This window comes from Trichoplusia ni, chromosome 11 (genome assembly GCF_003590095.1).
Source record: "Trichoplusia ni isolate ovarian cell line Hi5 chromosome 11, tn1, whole genome shotgun sequence".
Classification (NCBI taxonomy): Eukaryota; Metazoa; Arthropoda; class Insecta; order Lepidoptera; family Noctuidae; genus Trichoplusia; species Trichoplusia ni.
In genome coordinates this window covers 5157822-5177956 of record NC_039488.1, presented here as the reverse complement: position 1 = coordinate 5177956, position 20135 = coordinate 5157822, and the positions used below count along the sequence as shown (strand labels likewise).

Genomic DNA, 20135 nt, shown 5'->3' with positions numbered 1-20135 from the left:
CTCGTGTTTACATTTATAAGGAGAGATAAACAAGTCGCTAAACACTGCTACAATAAAGTCACATTACAAACAATAAAATATTCACATCGTCACAGGAGTAGGAAGGCCCCCCCGGGGGACTGAGTGAAGCAAAACCGTTGCCCAAAAGCGTCCATCAGTTAGAGCAAGTTTAACACTCTTTTATTCTAATTAGTCCTGAGGGGACAAACTCAGAGGCTTTCAGGCTCGGGATAGGAAATGTTGGCTTTGTACCCTCCAGGGACACTTGTTTAATTCTCAGAGTTATTATATCTGGGCTATTTACAATGTTATTCGATACTCCTCGCAACAAATACAGTTCACCATAATACATAACGTGTGGCAGATCAAAATATGTCATATTTCTTTTCTTTTAGATTTTAATAACATGACTTTAGATGTTCATAGCTTGTGATAGATACAAGTTAAAAATCTACTTTAAAAAGCTCTTGAATTTACCCATAGCTTTCATTTTCAGAATTGACCTACAATATAAGTGTAGGTACAAAAAATTAATTCAGGTTATATCCTCCATAAAACCCCTCTCAATCAATTTTATTACTTGGTAAAGGTAAATGAATAAAACCACAAATTTCCGCGGAACGCAACACTAAAATAACAATCGGACAAAAAGTGGTCAGTCGACCTACTATCAATTACAAATAAACTGATGACACTACGTGTACGTACATCTGGCGTAGCCAGCAATTTTCTGTCGTACACGGCACCTACACGTTCGGCCGAATTCAATTCTGGCCTCTCAGATATTCCACGTTCACAAAAATAGTCGATTCGGCTCCCACCCGGGATCGATGGAACTACGCCCTGGAAAAGATGGCGTAATATCACAACAGATGTCGACGACGGTTATGTCAACTGGCCGTCGATTCACGAAACTAATAAAAGATTCAGCATTGTCGTTTGCCCGAAAGAGGGTCTTTCCAAAGCATTGACGCCCATTTGGAGCGGTGCGAGGCTCATACCGGACCTTACCCCGTCATTATCACTGGATATGGTTTACAATGAACACGCTTGTAATCTCTCGCGTTATTCCTTTTTTTTAGAGCACCCCTTTTGTATTGGCGGTTTTTGTCATATTGGGTGGGAATGAGAATTGCCGTGTACATTGTCCCGTATCACATGTGAATACGATTCCAAGTTATTTTGTAAAACAGTAACTGGGTATTCTTACCTCTGTTAGGTTATTAAAACAGGTAGAAATTAGATATTACGTAATTTAATCTTTTGATAACGCTTATTATTTTAGGTAATTCTACTCTATAATTACTTCATATTTAAATAGCAGTTATAAAGTCAAGTAAGGTGTCCGTACGGTAACAATAACTTTTAATTTAAATAGTCTCCAATATAAGATACAGACCAGGATTAAACAATAAATCCCTCAACATCATTACAAAACTATTGTAAAAGCGAAATTGAATCATGTAAAACACATCGAAAAAATACCAAGAAATATGAGATCGGAAAGTTACAGCATAAAGTATATATCAAATAGCAATTGCCAATTCGGGATACGAAAGGTTCGCCCTATAAAGTACGTGAGGCGGTCAAAAACAAACTTGTGCAATAAATAACCAGATCGGATAAGAGGAGGTACGCACTCAGCCATTTTATATTCAATAAAAAATGAGATAAACTAAATTGTCTTGCGATACAGGCGGTTACAAGTATTATGGCGGCTGAACAATATTCATGTTTATTAAAAAGTTGCAAGTATGGATGTCCCTTTTATCAGGCGGTTGGTGAAACACTTGTGGAATCTATGGGGTTCTCTTCATTTTATAGTCAATCTCTTTGATGAATATTGCAGATAATATTTCGGTTTTGTTTCTTTTTGTATCTAAAGGGCTTTCGAAACGATTGCAAAGGTTTTAGGTCAGTTTAATCATGTTTGATCGCTAACGCTAGATTTTGGATATTTTAATACTTACGTGTATGTCGTTCATATTTTTGCCATGTGACCCATTTTGCACTGTTGCCGTTTTATGTAAAATACTATAGCGTTTAAAACAAACATGTTTTATCATCTCGATGGTCACTAAAAGACTAGTCTCGCATTTTCGCAAAAGTGTTTCATTTGTTTTACTATTCAAATACGTGACTGTCTCTTTTCGTTCGATTTATTGTCTGACGTTTAGGCAATCGAGCCTGAGCTTTTGAAGTGACATTCACATTTAGCATGGAAAGGTACCAACCGATACTGCAGTGAAAGAGTGCAGTTCTCGGTTGTTTGTGGATTTTACTGAAATTTGGGATAACGGTTTAAGCCAAATAAAAGCCTGTTTATTTACCAATTAGTGAAACTGTTTAGGCCAAGAACAAAGGAACTGTCGTCTTTTTACAGTATGCAGTGGAATTAAAAGCAAGTTCAAAAAAAATAGTTACTATTATAAGATTGTTTGAATAACAAGGAATTAAAGCGCTCTTTCTTAAAGGCAAAAAAGCATTTTATCGGTTATTTAAAAAGAAGTTTTATACCTAACATTGACTTATTGAATCGATCAAAAGCTCTTTACTCGGCAACTTCACTAAATACATAAAAGAGAGTACTATAAAAATACCGCTAAGCAAACGAACCAGACTGACGGATAGCCCAATACGCCTGGGTTAATAAAGAAAAATATGTCGGAATACTGTTCCTTTTCATTTGATTATAATAAAAAGCTTTTCCTAAAAAAGATAGATTACTTTCGCGTTTTTTTGCCAATGTTTATCTTGAATAGATCTTTTTTTTGTATTTATATTATCTGTATCTGACCTAATTATTTTTTTCTTGAATGGCCAGTGTCCTAAGAAATATAATCAAGAGAGTTTCTATTTTATTTGGCTAATGAAAAAGAATATACAGTGTAATTCAGCAAAATAATGTGGTCAACCAATGCATAGCTAATAATGATGCTGTTATCACACTATCAGTGTACCAATCCATCGATCGGTTCTGAAGATTTAAAGATGCATCCTACTAATATAACAAAAACGGAAAAACATTGTATGGCTGTTTGTTGCTCTTTCACACAGGAACCACTTAATGGATTTAGGTGAAACTTAGTACGTAGATAGTTTATAAACTGAATCGGCTTTTATCCTGGCTGTGTTTACGTAGGATCATTTACGATTTGTAGCGGGACCCACGGGCAAAACCTAGTTAGTAATAATGATGCTGTTATCACACTTACCGATGGACCGTCCATCCATCTGTCAAAAACAGATATTTTTTACCAAACATATTGATCAATCAACACTCAGTCATTGCTCCGAACTAGAACATAACGGTGTGGTAACACCATCAAAATATATTCACCAAAGAAAAAAACAAATGCTTGAAAATTTTTGTACGAAATATGCGAAAGGTCCACACTGAACACCAACCTAATTCACACAACCCTAGTACATTCTGCATCATCATCCCCACCCTTAACATAAAACATGAAAGAGTATTACAAAACATAATCGAAAAATAAATTTTATGTCTCTTCTAATGTTCGTGAAAAGTTTTTATTCCTCTGGACAAGGGTCAGAGGCTTCTGTACAGATTAAAAGACATTATTTACCCTGTACATGCGTAACCAAGCGTCAAAGTTTTATATTTCTGACAGGGGACTGAAACCGGACTCCGAGCATATGTTCCACTACGGGTTTCAATGTGTTTATGACTGAAACGATTCCTGAGGGTCAGTGTACTTGTGGCAATTTAAGACACGCACTTATATTTATGAGGGGTTTTCTAGTTTGTACTTGGTTGTACTTTAGGTAGTTGATGTGAATTGATTTAGATATCGCAGTGGTCTAAACATGTCAATGATATTGCAATTTTGCTACCTGGATATTACTAAAAGGAAAACTTTAAAGCCTGTACTTTTGTTCGAATATCTAGATTTGTAATCATCGTGGGGTGTCTGATCCCAAAAAAAATACGGATCACCTATACAAGTCACTATCATTTTTAAACCTACGAAAGTTCCATCTACTAAAAAAACGACATTACAAAAACTATTAACTTATTGGTGCAGTGGAAAAGTCATATCTACACTTACCACCCCAGCCCCATGCCATATAAAACCTTCACGTTGTCAAAACGCCAACAATTCCATTCAATATAAAGTGTTAAAGGCAGGTCGAGGATTACGTGGCGTCCGCACAAACTACAGAAAGGCAATTGCCTGGAATATTACTGTTTTATTCAACGTTGTTTCAGAAAATCAACGTTCAATATTAAAACCTCTCATTTTCGACTCATTCCAATGATCCATTGAAATTATACAGCGGGTTGCTACAACTGTATAAACTTGGAAATATTAGTATTCTAGAATATTCTTGAATAATTTTCCGAACACTACTTATGGAGGTAGAACATTTGAGTTTCTGTTTCAAAGTGTATTTCATTAGTGAGACTTAGTTTAATTATCTTGAATTCAGGAAGGTTTTTGAGTGAAATATATTCAGGTATTTCAAATGTATGAAAGACACGTGAGTTCTACCTTACAAACAGACTTTACTACATCTAAAACTTCATCATCATCATCATCCACAGCCTTTGTCCTCCCACTGCTGGGCATAAGCCTTGCCTTTCTCGTGCCAATTTCTACGGTCCTGTGCCAGCCTCATCCAGACTCGACCGAAGACCTTCACTATACCACCGGACAATCTCGCATGTAATACTTAATATCCTACTTTCACAACCATGTATTGTACTCACTTTAACCTTAGCAAAACTATAAAGAAATTTACGTAAAAAAATATTATGCTACACAAGCAACAATAGTCCAAAATATTGTACTCACATCACAATACAGATATTTTACACAGATAGATCAGGAATGATTGAAACACAACGAACAAAACGGTATAATGCAAGCGCTCTAAAAAGCGAACCCAAACGTTTATTTTAGTCGGACAAAGCTTTTTACGCTTCAAAACAAAAGATTCACAATATTGGTGAGCCTTCGTTTTTAGTCCCAAAAAAAACCGATGAAAGTCAATTTCCCGTTGAAAATGATGTCCGACGTTTTGTTCCGTACATTATTAGGAGAGGAATGACAGCTGAATTGGGCTGAGACAGGCAGCCGGCTTGTTCCTCGCAAGCGAACGTGCAGACTCACGCGTTTACTAAAACCACGCGCGGTACAACTGTGGTCGGCTTAAAAGCGAGACAGCGCATTAAACTGCGTATAGATTCGTCTCGCTTCCTCTATGGATATATGGCTGGTATAAAAGCTTGTAGTATAGGCACTGCACTGAACTTTTGGCAAAGATTTACTCCCTAAAATAGTCCGTTAAAATCGAGAGCGCTGTACGCCACTCGTGGTTTTGTATCTGAAGTCTTCATAATGCCAGCGGAATTTAAATTTAATATCGTAAAATTAAAAGTCTGCTTACATTTTTGCGTTGAGGATGAGGTTTACTAGATAAGGTTGCAGATTTGCACCAATGATATGTTTTATACTAGTACCTTTTTGAGCTTTTTTAACCTGCTTTAATTTTGAATAGAGTGTAATTAGATAATAGATTTATTCTCGCTGTTTTGCGTTTATTTATATACACGAACGGTGGATTTTAATTGAAGATTTTAGTTGAATTCGTCAGTTTCACATTATTTAATTAGTTAATTATATTTTGCCTACAAACACGCTTTTAAATATATATGTCCAAATGCCAAAAAAATATTAAAAAGGAGTTTTGAACAAAGAATTTCAATATTGGAACGCGGATAAAGAGGTCAAATGTCACCGCAAATGTCAAATGTCAATGTTCAACGATAGTTCACCGCCTCCTCGATACCCGGTAATACCCTATAATTTATGAAAGTTTTATTACACAAGATTTGTCGTTTATATATGACTGTCTATTTTTAATTAATATCTATACTAATATATAAAACTGAAGAGTTTGTTTGTTTGTTTGAACGCGCTAATCTCAGAAACTTCTGGTCCAAATTGAAAACTTGTTTTTGTGTTGAATAGACCATTCATCGAGGAAGGCTTTAGGCTATAAACCATCACGCTGCGACTACTAGGAGCGAAGATATAATGGAAAATGTGAAAAAAACAGGGCAGGTATAAAACATAACTTATATCTTCTAACCACGGGGACGAAGTCGCGGGCAACAGCTAGTTGGATTATAAATAGACATCTTATTTTAGATTCAGACATGTAAGGTAATACGTGTGCTAGCCATAACCGACAGCCAAAATCGAAACGAGCGTTTTGTATTTACAATATAAGTTTATGTTAATGAATGGTTTTAATAGGTATGGTACCGTATCTAAAGAGTATAAAATTCGCTGCTTTAAAGGCCTCTAACTATAACCAGTCGTAAAATTGATCGCTGATCATTGTTTAAGCCAATATGTTTTCAGATAAGCTACATCGAACTATTTACTAACGCATTTTTACTTTTTTTCCAGGTACATTTTACAAAATCAGAAATCATCAAAAAATGGTTACAAAAACTAATAAAAATTCAAACACTGGCAGCATGCCAGACGTCGTGTAAATGAAGTGTAAAAAAGAATGTTTAATCTGTGGTTGTGTTTGTGATTGTTTATGGTGCGATGTAAAGAGGGTTAGTTATAATGTGTTCTGTGATGTGGCTGAGGCTGCTGGTGATGCTGGCGGCCTGCTGGGCGCAGGAGGGCGAGTGGAGCGAGGACGCCGAGGACCTGGGTAAGAGACTGGTCCACCTGACTATCAAATCAAAATAGCTTAACATTTAGCAGCAAAGTACTTTTAAATCTTGTTATTATTTAACTTAGGCCTGTCATTTCCAAACATAAGGATAGTTTTTTAAAGTTATCAATTACAAAAACATCGCTTGGCTAGAGGAATTGTGCGCAATTTAGTTACGTATTAACTAATTCAAACATTGGAAAATATATGCGTATTTTTCTTAAATTTTGTCTTGTATTTTGTCGCTACTAATTCTTACATTTTATATAACAGCTCTCAATTAAATCGCAAGAATGTAATGTATTGTTAGCTTTACACTTGCATTTCTACTATAGATACGCACTTATGTATTGCCCCCGTTGGGCGCCATTACTAGCATGCGTCCCACCTCTTAAACCGTAATATGCTCCACTCTAGGAATTGTCTGTTCCAATTATAAAGTTGCTACTTCGTTCTACCTCCACAGATGCTTTATATAGTAAGTAATTGGGAATAGCCCTACGCATTAATCGTAGCTGAGTTCCTTGAAGCAAAAATTAAGCACTTTGTCGTTAAGGCCAAGTTATTTATAAAAATAGACATATTTTTGAAAGTCATGCAAGTATGGAAGAGAAAAAGTGTTTGTTTACTCCTGATGAGCAAATAGGTTAGAAACCAAACAGTATTAATTAATTATTAAAATAAATTGATGACAATAACCACCAATTAAAAAGACAACCATTAAACAAATCTAACTAAAACCAAAAAACTACCAAAACAATTCCATGTGCCGGAAAGTAATTAAAAACAAATTGTATTAATTAGTATTGACTTGCAGGTACTCTGTTTATTTATAACTCTACAAACTGGAAACACGTTTACAATGTCTTTTGTTAATCATCCTCCCATCACGAAATTTTCCCATTTTGAATTAAAAAATAAATAATAAAATAATAATTTTATCTTTTATCGCCCTTTCATGCCACACCTCACGGTGAATCGCTGAAGCGATCAAATGAAACAAAATCGAACAAACTCAAGTGGGAATCGCGTTCAACCCATTAAACGCGATTGCTTGTCGAAAATGAAAATGGGGAAATATATTTTCGTTTGTTCGACGGATCGTTGTGCCATGTTTTTGTCTGATTTTATGCAATCCGTCGGGAACTGCGTTTACACGCAACAAATTGCTCACTTTGATTGAGAGTGTTGAACATAACGTGTCGTATTTCAAGCGCTTGTTATGTTTCGAGCGGAAACTTTTCAATAGTTTTATCCTTCTTATTGTTCGCTATTGATAAACAAACTGAACTATTCACGTGAAGTTTTATAAATGTGAACGTTTGGGAATTGTACGTGAATATCTACGTATGTAGAGTTTTGAATAAACATGACTTTCATCGTTCATATGTTAAGCACACATAAGTACACCTAATCAGCGAAGAGATACGGTTAAATGTAAACGAGGGACTTGCTCAAGTTCGATTTTTCGTTTGGATGCCTGCGAAAGAAGCAAAAAGAGCGACCCAATTAAAAAGTGTTCATGCATGGGTAGCTCTATTCGGCTCCAATTTTATTGGAACGATTAATTTTATTGCGAAAATTTCTGGACAGCGAAACGAATGGAAAACGAGAGTCGGTGGAGGTGGCATCGGCGACCTTTTTGTGGTCGCGCAATGGATGGGTTCGTTCAGCACCGAATCTAATCAAAGGGCACAAAGCCGAAAAAACTGATCGCCCCCACTCATTGTAGACGTGATGAATGAATTGAATTTTTAATGTAATTGGATATCGGCGATGATCGAGCGCGGCCGATACCGCTATGTACGACAATAATAAATATCCGGCACTAGATAAATTGCTTCGCGCTTTTATTGCGTTTTTTGTTCATTTTGTTTAGGCACCGAATTGAACTCTACATTTCAGTAACTGTAAACTAATTACCTAGATCGTTAATATAAAATGAACAACATACATTTGTGTGTTAGGTTATCGCGATTCCAGCTAACATATAACTAGTGTAACTACGGTAATTTGTATGAGTACAAAACCTTATTAGGTAATAAATCATTACTACAGTTAGTTGAAATACGAGAAAACATAGCACATGGTCGTTAATGAAAGTGCAAATTATTTGTTAGCGTCATGCTCGGGCTTGTACAGTCGCACACATTGTAATGGAATCACACGACAGGGCTTGCTAGCGCGACATGCATTGTTACGACTGGCTTGTTGGTCTAGTGGTTATTTGCCCTGACTGCTATACAAGAAGTCTTGGGTTCGATTCCCACTCTACAAATGTTTAAGTGAATCATTTGTTCTGTATCTGCAATTCATCTATAACAGGCATGTATTTAAAAATATATCAGTTGGCTGATATTCATAATACAAGCTATGCTTAGTTTGAAACTAGATGGCGTTATTTGAAAGTTGTGGAATATTATGGGAGAACTTCAATCGACTGCCATCATTAATAAGTGATTCCTAGAACCTGTAATGTGTACACTGACCTTTATTTAGCTCCGACTTAATATTAAACAGGATTAAATTTCCGTGAAATTGAAATATTCCATGCTGGCCAATAATATTGTTTTAGGCTTCAGCGATTTCATCCAATGTTTTGTATTTTTAAGTATCGCAATATTATCTTACACCTATTTTTAATTACAATTGATGGAAGGCCAATTATATTCTCTCACAGTTGATTATTAACTGGAGACTATAATTGACTTTCCATTCTCATTTAAAATCAGTTCCACCAAACTTTCAACTACGGAACTGTTAACAATATCGCCCACTTTCCTAAACTCTACGAAACCGCACGATGCTGAATGTAACCGTAACAGTAACAATCCAAGTTGTCGCATCGTACCGTTAGCAGAACAATAATGTGCACATATGGTACAGTCAGCAGCGGAGCACTTCGCGAGGCGGGTAGGTCAGGCCTGAGGCTTGCGACGTGTCTCCACAATAATTTTATTAATATTACCCCCGGAAGCCTGTCACGCGCGAAACAACCGCTCGTATATCTTCAGTCTACGAAAAAATATGATATATTGAGAGAACGAGAGACGTAAGAGCTTTCCTTAGCTTCCCTTCGCGAAGTTTAGCGTCTTTTTACTGTACTCGAGTACGTTGTACGGTTTTACTACACCTCCGATGTGGAGTTAGTATCTTGAAATAAAATTAATAGGTTTTCTATTTCGCTCTACTTTTTTAACTTACTTTTTTCTTAACTCGGATGGAATGAATAATATTATTCTTGAGGAAAAAACAGTTATTATCTTTTATGTTTCCAAGTTAATACGGTTTGATGGTGCTAGGACCGTTTATTTATGAACTAGATTTTAATTTGCATTAAAAAAAACCTGTATCTTTAACAAATCGGCCGCTATCATTACAACATTGGTCAATTATAGAACGGTGTCATAGCACTTATATTCCAATAGCGTTCATCACAATCCTACGCAGATTGACAGGCCCACACGTGGCCGCGTGGCGTGCTACACCGCCACCACTCATCTGGCCACATTCGGCACCACAATAATGAGTGCCGCAATTCTTTAGTGCCGTCCAACACGACACAATCTTTGCGGGCGCGTTATGGCCTCCCATTACAACAGCGAACCCCCAATCTAATATAATTTATATTTCCGATACATTATGCGTGACATTCAACGTCAAAAGTTGAGGCTTTGTCAGAACAGCTTTATTGTGAAATTATTCTAACTCAAACGCGGCGGTGACATCAAAATAAAGGGGCGGGACCGATTTGGAATTTCATTTCTTCGCTCTTATCTTAATGCGAGGAGGCGTCGCGTCTCGTCCTACTGTAAGCTGGGATTGCTCTTTTTCTTTCGTTTTGTTTACATCAAAACTTTTTTCTTGCTTGCTTAGCATATTCATTTTTAGATAAAAAAAATTTAAATCACTACATAAGAAACAATTTTTTGCAAAATATTCATTGTTTCGCTGACAACTTTTGCAGTAACCAGTAGTTTGACATTCATAATTTATAGGCTGAAATCATGAAGTATTATGAATTTCCTAAGCTCAATATAAACTAATAGAAAGCTACAAAAATGCTTAGTTTTACCGTCGGCTTTACCGAAAAATTCACTTAAGTTACGATCAACTAAACTGGAGCAGCCATGTACTAAAGATTACTTGATAAAGGCCACATTACGGTTTTGGCACAGGCGGCATTATAAATAGCGACACGGCTCCAAGGTTAGTTTCGTCGGTCATAAGGGCTATTGTACATAATTTGTCTAGGATGTAAAAAGTTACGCAATATTATATCAAGCGTACAATACCTCTTGGGTCTTCAAGCAAATTGATACCCGACTGGCACCGCGAGACCAAGTAATCCGTCTTTATTAGGGTAGTCTTCACACTGAGTAAATTGAAAATTCCTCCTAAGTATGACTGATGGTGTACATTACTTGTCCCCAACACCGCGACAGTTTTTCCTTAAAGAAAAGAAGATTATTTCATGCGGTGTGGAAACGGAGCGTTTTAATATTGCGTTTATTTATATTCATAGTCTGTTTAACGCCTCGGGAAAGGGAAGCCAGGAATCGTAACGATGGAAGTACTGAACAACAGTGATATTCACTTAGACATTCTTTTCCTCAGAATTATACAGAGACGGGGCGTGTTACCCGCGGGGAGCTCGAATATCTTGTGTCGACGATTCGGGAAACCGAAATTAGCTTTCGTCTGCCGTGCTGTACTCAAGTGTGCATGCATTTTAATCTAACGAGTATCATGGCTGAATGGCGGCGCTCTTGTAAGAGCACAATTTCGCTGATATTATCCAACAAACGACGTGTATTCTCTCTCGCTCCCTACAACAACGTCAGAAACAAAAATGCGAGTAAAATTATGTTTTTCATAAGAAGGATTTTTGTGATAAGTTTTCGTCGAGTTACTCGTGCGTAGGGAACGTAACTTGTATTAAATTAACCAAACGGAAGAGGTCGTATGTATGAGAAAATTCTTGGAGTAATTTACGGCGCTTATGGTATAATTATGGCGCGCAAGGGCCGACTAGTGAGGGGTACGGCAAGGCTTAAGACTGTATTATAACGAGTAATAACGTGCGCACTATGTGCGGGATGTGGCCAACGGTACAGGGCGTCGGAATAATGAAAGAAATAATGAGGAGTAGAACCTAAAAGGAGTTCTACCCTCTATAATAGGCACGCTTCAAATTAATTAAAGTTTAACTAAGAACTTAGGGTGGGGAAACTAATGAGCTGTGATTTGACGTTACAAAGTGCCATTGAGAAAATTATATTTTTCAAAGTTTGAGATAAACCTGAAATATTATCGTTAATGAATTATAATGAAATTAAATTATAATAGCTATAACTCAATAATTAAATTTGAGAATGACTGCTTCATACATTTAAAGGACTAGGTAGTTCTATAGCAATTCAATTTTGATCTAACAAGAAATTTATTCGACGTAATAATGTGAGATGACTTTAGTATTATGAGTATAACAAGTAAGTTTAATGAAAGACTTTTTTTCATCCAGTTATTCTGTTAACAGTCCACTTAAAACTCTTAACATTTTTTTTTTGGTGCAGTGTCGACGGTGGATGTGGACGCGGTGCTGGGGCGCACGGCGTCGCTTCCGTGTGACGTCACGCCCGACGCCAACGAGGACCGCGTCTACATGGTGCTATGGTTCCGTGCCGGAAAAGCTACCGGCGGCAAGCCTATATACAGGTAAATAGAACGGTAATCAAATCTCTCAAGCTAAATTTGACCCACTTACTGGTTGAGCGGTGAGCTAAAGCGTTGTAATTTGTATATCTTCTGGGCTGTATAATATTATGATGATAATGAGCTGATCAGATACGGAGTTGAAAGGTGGCTATAGGCCAATAAAACGACACAACCACGTTCTTCTAGTTTGCTTAGACAAGAGGGACTAAGAACCTAAAGCAAACTAAAACGCTTGATTTTAGAAAGTGTTTATTATTTTTTGTTTAAATTAAATCAACTGATTTCATTTTATACACATAAACAGCATTATTAAACTGATATCTAACTGATTTTTACAATCAATCTGAACGGAGCTACGATACGGCTACGATCAGCTACGTAACCGATTCGTAGTACTGCTACGCCGTAGACTCGTTGATAATAATTGATTATTGTTATATTAATAATTGAAACCAAATACAATATTGCTTTAGTATTTGCAATAATACGGTTTGGTAGGATTGCATATTAAATGTTAGACTATTGTTCTCCACATTATTGCCTTTAGATATTCCTGTTGTGGGCTGCCAATAATTTTAATGTGATTTCGTTTACTATTCTATACTTCCGCGTATTCACGAATATTGGGTGGTTTCTATTAATTAATTTATTAAAAAAGTCAAAATTCACCTTATTTTCATAATAACAACATCGTCCTGAACGTTTTTTTTTCTAAACACGACAAAAACGAATGTGTTTTTGGTTGAATAAATACAAGTCAAAAATCTACTTAATTATTGTCACTTACAACTTCAACCCTCTCACTAAATAATATCACTACCGAAATCTATTTGCCCTCAGTTACGTAGTTATATTTATATAGTTTCGTACGGACAGTTGCGGTTCGATTAATTGCTGAGATGTGGACTGCCGGACGTCGCCTGCGGATAAGCTGCAAGGAGTACGACGCATCAATCATCCTTTGACAAATTTATGTGATTCTGACACCAGATCTTGTATAAACGGATCTGTACTACATCCGTATTGTAGGTTGTACTACATGTTTGTGTACAGGGTGTTTATAAATGTGTTATGATAGGACTGTCTGTACTAGATGCATAATAATATGTAGAGACAATATGTCAATGTGTTAGTAGTAGTAATAGATGTGAAAGTGTGGAGAGTCTTTTTGTGTTGAGCCCAAGGAGTAAAAAACAGATCCCTATTACTATAACATCGCAATGTAGACAATTTAAATGTGATGTATTTCAGTTGCCAGTATAAGGCAGGAGATAAATGTAACTATTGTTTATTTTATTTTATTTTATTTTATTTTATTAGGGAAACAAACAGATATTATATATAAACAATTACAATCATAATAAACTAAACATAATCCAAAACAGTTTCCACACTTAAACAATACATTCGCGCCAAGAATGTTAAACAGGTATGAAAAAGAGGAGAAAAAAAAAAAATTTTTCAGTATCAAAAATAAATTAAAATAAAATTCTTCCTGGCATCAAACTAAAATGTTGAAGTTAAAAAAATCTCAAATGCTGATGGGAACCAAACAATCGTGAATGGCTCTTTCAGATTTAGGAAACGAAATGTTAAAAAACATCTATGAAAAAATACAATATTCCAGTATTCAAAATAAAAATTATTTGTATCTTACAGATGTCTCCAACAACCCGCCTCCCAAATCCAAAAAAAAATAAAAAAATAAAAAATCACCCATGCCCGCCCGGCCCCTCCCAACATCCGAGACCCCTTCCAGCCCGATACAAAGAAGAATTCCCATCCCCGACACCGAAACACTGCACTTCCTCATAGATGCTTTCAAACTTCCGTTGTTTAAAAACATCCATGAGAAAAATACAACACCTCAGCACCAAGAACAAAAACTCCTCCCCGCACCAAGCCAAAAAATCCCAAATGCTGAGAGGAACCAAACAAACGTGAATGACTTCCCCAATTCTAGGAAACGAAATGCTAAAAACATCCATGAAAAAATACAATACTTCAGCATCAAAAATTTCAATACAATATTTCAGTATCAAAAATAAAAATAAAAAAATCTTCTTTGTATCAAACTAAAAAAAAATCTCAAATGCTGAGAGGAACCAAACAATCGTGAATGATTTTTTTAAATTTAGGAAACGACAGGTTAAAAACATCTATGAGGGTATCACTATTTCCGTTATTTATAATATCATTATACAGCCGGCATGCTCTTGAAATAAATACATTTTTTCCATAATTAGTTCTTGCAGTAGGAATGAAGAATAGAGATTTCTTTCGAGAATTAATACGTGGACATCTCAAACCTATCCTATTTAAGAGGTAAGGAGAGTCAGCTTGACTTCTTAATATTTTATATAAAAATAAGAGGTCACGTTCCTTTCGTCTTGTCTCTAACGAAGGTATATGAGGTATTTTTTCAGAATAATTATTTTTATGACTTCTCCATATTATATGCTTATTCAATTTATCTTGGATCCATTGTATTTGCTCAATATATACTTTGTATTGTGGGTTCCATACCACAGATGCATACCACAGATGCATATTCCAGAATTGGCCTGATGATCGTCTTATACAACAACAATATTGTCGACAAACGCTTAAAATCTTTAGTAGCTCTCAGCACAAAACCTAACATACGATAAGCCCTACTAACAATGGACGTGATGTGCCTATCAAAGATCAGTCTACTATCTAATTGGACTCCCAAATCTCGCACTTCAGACACCCTATTGATATATTCATTATTTAATTTATAACTATACTCAATATATTTTTTCTTTCTTGTATATGTAATTATATGACATTTTTTTACATTGAGGTAAAGCATATTATTAGTACAATAGTTAGATAAATTATTTATATCATTTTGTAGTCCTCGACAATCATCTATATTTTTTATAATTTTATAAACCTTCTTATCGTCAGCATATAACAAGAAATTTGAATTATTAAATACTGAATGAACATCATTAATATATATATTAAATAAGAGGGGTCCTAGATGCGAGCCTTGTGGTACGCCTGATGTAATCGGTATAAATGTTGAACAAAAACCTTTAATAGTAACAGCCTGACTACGATCTCGCAGGTAAGACTCCAACCACCTAAGCAAGTCGCCGTGTATACCGATGCTCTCGAGCTTACGTATCAGTATTCTATGGGAAATTTTATCAAAGGCCTTTGAGTAATCGGTATACACGACATCTACCTGATAGCCCTCATCCATAGCCAAGGTCACATTATCAATAAAGTCACACAAGTTAGTTTCAGTAGATTTTTTACTAATGAAGCCATGTTGCTGAGGTATCAATAAGGGCTTAACAAGCGGCGTAATCATATCACACACAATTCTCTCAAACAGTTTAGGTATTACACTAAGCTTAGAAATGGGACGGTAGTTCTTAATATCGTGTTTGTCACCACTTTTAAAGATGGGGACAACAAATGACCGTTTCCATAATATTGGCATGACACCTGATCGTAAGGATGCATTGAATAATTTATGTAAAGGGGTTGACAGAGCTTTATGACACTTTTGCAGAAATAAAGGAGGTATGCCGTCAGGACCAGATCCCTTTTCAGTGTTTAGTTTTTTAAGGTAATTCAAAACAGTATTTAAGGGAATACTAATTCCACTAAGATTTAAAAACGTCTGGTTTTGACAAACAAAACTTGAGTTAGTTGGACAATTCATAATATCTTTTTCAAAAGCAGAGCTGAAATAAGTGTTAAAGAGATCTGCTATGTGTTTACCGTCTGAGGATGCAGCATCATCCAGGTGTAGACTGTCGGGGAGGTAATTTGATTTTTTTTTACTCTCAATAAAAGCCCAGAATTGTTTACTATTTTTTGATATATTATTTTCAATTTTTTTTATATAATTATCATAACATTGCTTAGCAACTCTTTTTTGTCTATCCCTTAAAAGGACAAAGGTTGAATAATCCTTATATTGACCATAACACTTCCATTTCTTGTGAAACTTTAATTTTTCTTTAATAATTTTAGTTAATGCTGTGGAGTACCATACTGGATATTTATTTTTATTATATATAGTTTTACTTGGAACATGAGCACTTATCACTTCCTCTAGAACACTATAAAATCTTAATAAAGATTCATTAATGTTATCCTCATCTATGACAGTCTCCCAATCTATACAACAAAGAAGAGAAATAATAGCATCATAGTCGGCACTACCAAACATACGATTAACTTTCGGTGGGGAATGTAAAGTGTTTAATTTTATGTATCTAATAATAACATCCAACGCTGGATGGTGAGGATCTTCAGTGACTAATGGGAATGTAGATTTGGCAACTGTGCAATTAACATTACTTAATATTAGATCGAGTTGTCTGTTATTAATATTTGCAATTAGATTATATTGTGAAAAATCATTAAGTGACAAAAAGTTTGACAAGGCATTAACTAAGGGATCTGTTCCTATTGAGTTTAAAACAGCCTGGTTATTCTGTCCTGTTGATAGCCAGTCTGCATTTCTTATATTAAAATCACCTGTTATGAAGAATAGATCATTTGGATAAGTTACTACAGATTGGGAAACTTGTTCATAGAATAAAACTTCTTCATTAAATTGAGAATTAGTCTGCGGAAAATAGCAACAATACAATCTTAGTTTGGAATTTAAAGTTGGTTTTTTAACACAAACACTCAAAGATAAAATATCTGCTGACCTTGAGTCATTTGAAGGTTTGATGCTGACATCCTCAACCGATAAACCCTTCCTTATTGCAATAAGAACCCCTCCACCCATCTTATCTGATCTAGAACTGTAATCCCTATCACATCTGTAAACACTAAACCTGTCATCAAACAATTCTGAATTAAATATCCCAGGCAACAGCCAAGTCTCACTCAAACAAATCACATCATATGAGCAGAGCAACAAATTTTTGAGAAATAAATTTGTCTTTGTGCGTAATCCCCTAACATTTTGGTAATAAATACTTATTTGAGAGAATGTGAGATATTAGTAATATAACATTTTGTGACAATTAAATAAAAGGTACCTTTTAACATCAAGAGATAAGAACAAGACGAATCCACAGTGCCAATTATGGAATATGCATCATAGTTTACCAATTTAATCAATAACTTCCTCATTCTTCCTGCTGTAACAAATAATGCTATAATTAATATATACAATATATAGTTCAGTATATAGTTCCACTCAAGAACAAAGCAAAAATTGAATTTCCTTACTCTAAGCATTGAGCCAATTATGGAATGTATGTAATAGTTTACCAACTGAATTAATAATGCTGTAACAAACAATGACATAATTAATATATTGTTAAGTATTTGGTTCCGTTCAAAACAAAAACAAAAAACAAGTTTCCTAACATTAAGAATTATAACAAACAGAGATACAATTAATATATTACTTAGAATTAGGTTCTGCTTATGAATAAACTTGAGAATAAGCATAAAGACTACTATGATAAACTCGGCTAAAATTAACAGTTGACAATAAAGAACAATAGTAAATCTTCCTAAATTAACTTTTTTAAGTCATCCTCGGTCAAAATATGAATTGCTGAACCTGAGTCGAATTTACGTACTAGTATAGTGTAGTTTTTTACCCATACATATTTGTATTGCTTTTCTTCAGCTAACTTCTTCACTTTGCTTAATAACATCTTTTTGGAACTTGTTAGGTGTTCATTAAAATAAATCCGAGATGTTTTATCAGTATAGCCAATGTCACAGGCTTTTAGATCTTTTTGACCTCTCAAGTGGGATAAAAACTCATCTTTCTTATACCTGGATAGAAAGCGGACTACCACTGGCTTTGGTTTTTTGAGATCCTTGTTTAGGTGAGCCACTCTAGTCACAAAATCGATGTCAGTCTGCGCGTTGAAAGGACATTTAGCATATGTAGCTAGCTTAGAGAGGGTTTCAATCAAGTTTTCACCATTTTTTTCTGGTAGACCTATAATTTCAATGTTGGACCGCCTTCCCCATTGCTCTTGTTTTTCAATACTTTCATTAAGCACTTTCAAGTGACCTTTCAAGTCATTTACTTCCATCTCGAGTGTATTTATTATCTTGGTCTTTACTTCTACACAGGATATTCGTTCAATGATAGAATCATATTTTTCAGTCATGAACTTAACACTATTTTGCAACACAGTTACTTCAGTCTTCAGTTCCATAAGTGTATTATTAATATTGGAGAAAGCCGAGTTAATTTCCTCTTGAATAATACTGCGTAAAGTTTCCTTCGACGTGGAAATCAACTCCTCCTTTCTTACAGCAGAGCCTTTTCTCGTCGTAACATTATGTGATGCTGAGGATCGCACTTCTACCTTATTATCAGTCTTGATGGACTTAGCTGGCAGAGGGGTCTCACTTTCTTTTATTTTACCATTACTTCTATTACTATCTTCCATTTTTTTTTTCCGTACGTTAGGGCTATGCAAACGACGCTAGTGGTTGCTGTGTGAATGTTGGTAGCACTGCTCACTGAGCGGGACCGTGGTATACGCCACTTTAGCAGTTATGTAGTGCACGTAGCGACGAAAATCCCTTGAACCACTATCTTGGCGCCATAACGAGCACTTTTATTCACCGGTTTACGATATTTGTAAATCCACTTTCTTAGCGTTATAGACTTGCACTATTGATTATACAGTAAGGACTAAGTGTTAATTATGGAATGTGCGCACATTTACTGTAAATTTCGAGGTTGAAAAGCCAAAATACAATAATAGAATTAGGAGCTATTGACAGAGTATGTGTTCCGGGCGCGGTCCACAGACTAAAAAAAAAGAAAAAAAAAAAAAAAAAAAAAAAAAAAAAAAAAAAAAAAAAAAAAAAAAAAGAAAAAAAAAAAAATTGTTACGTTATAATGTAGTTGACAAACTAGTTTTTGGCGTAGTGATTCAAGATTCAATAGTGTTTCGATTCAATGGTTACGTCATAAAATAAAATTAGTAATATAAAAAGCCTTCCTCTTTTAATTATTTTTACCAAACATTCAAGATATTCTAATATATAAAATTTCCGTGTCGCGAATTTGCGATGTTAGTTACCGTACTCCTCCGAAACGGTTCGACCGATTTTTATGGAATTTTGTATACATATTGGATAGGTCTGAGAATAGAACAACATCTATTTTTCATACCCCTAAGAGATAATGGTTGTTCACACTAAAAAAAATATTTTTTGGACGAAATTGTTTGTTTTTTTTTATAATGTGGCATTAAAAATACATACAACTAGAAAAAAAATATTCGGCAAAACAACGTTTGCTGGGTCAGCTAGTTTTTTTTTTTATATTTGTAGCAGTAGACTAGGTTTAGTTGATTGATGGATGATTGAATGTAAAATAGTGTTAAGAGATAAGGAATAGATGCAAGTGGCATTAACTTGACTAACAAAATGCCTAGACATAACTATAAACCTCTCTGCCATTAAGTAAAGGTATTAGTAGGTAAGGGTCTCAGCGATAAGCTGGAGACAGACAGATGGATAGACATGGAAGATATATATATACCTATAGATATTAATTCACAAATCAAATATTCGAAATTGTAGAGTCGCTAGAAAATCATGTTTTATTAAATAATGTGAGTTATTGCTTTTGGTACTGCGTCCCCGAAAATTTCAGATGGCACAAAAAAATATTTTTTGTTTTGCATATCAAATTTTACTGAATCCATTAAAAGCGAAATATA

The 20135-nt window shown here is 35.2% G+C and overlaps 1 protein-coding gene across 1 annotated transcript in view; it reads left to right on the top strand.

The window, feature by feature from the left end:
* The first annotated feature begins 6460 nt into the window (after nt 1-6460).
* Nucleotides 6461-20135, top strand: part of LOC113499056 (hemicentin-1-like) — a 66313-nt gene continuing 52638 nt past the window's right edge. Inside the window, exons 1-2 of the mRNA XM_026879391.1 lie at nt 6461-6702; nt 12282-12423. Coding sequence (XP_026735192.1) covers nt 6612-6702; nt 12282-12423 — 233 coding nt within the window. The 5' untranslated portion in view covers nt 6461-6611. The remainder of the gene's footprint in view (nt 6703-12281; nt 12424-20135) is intronic.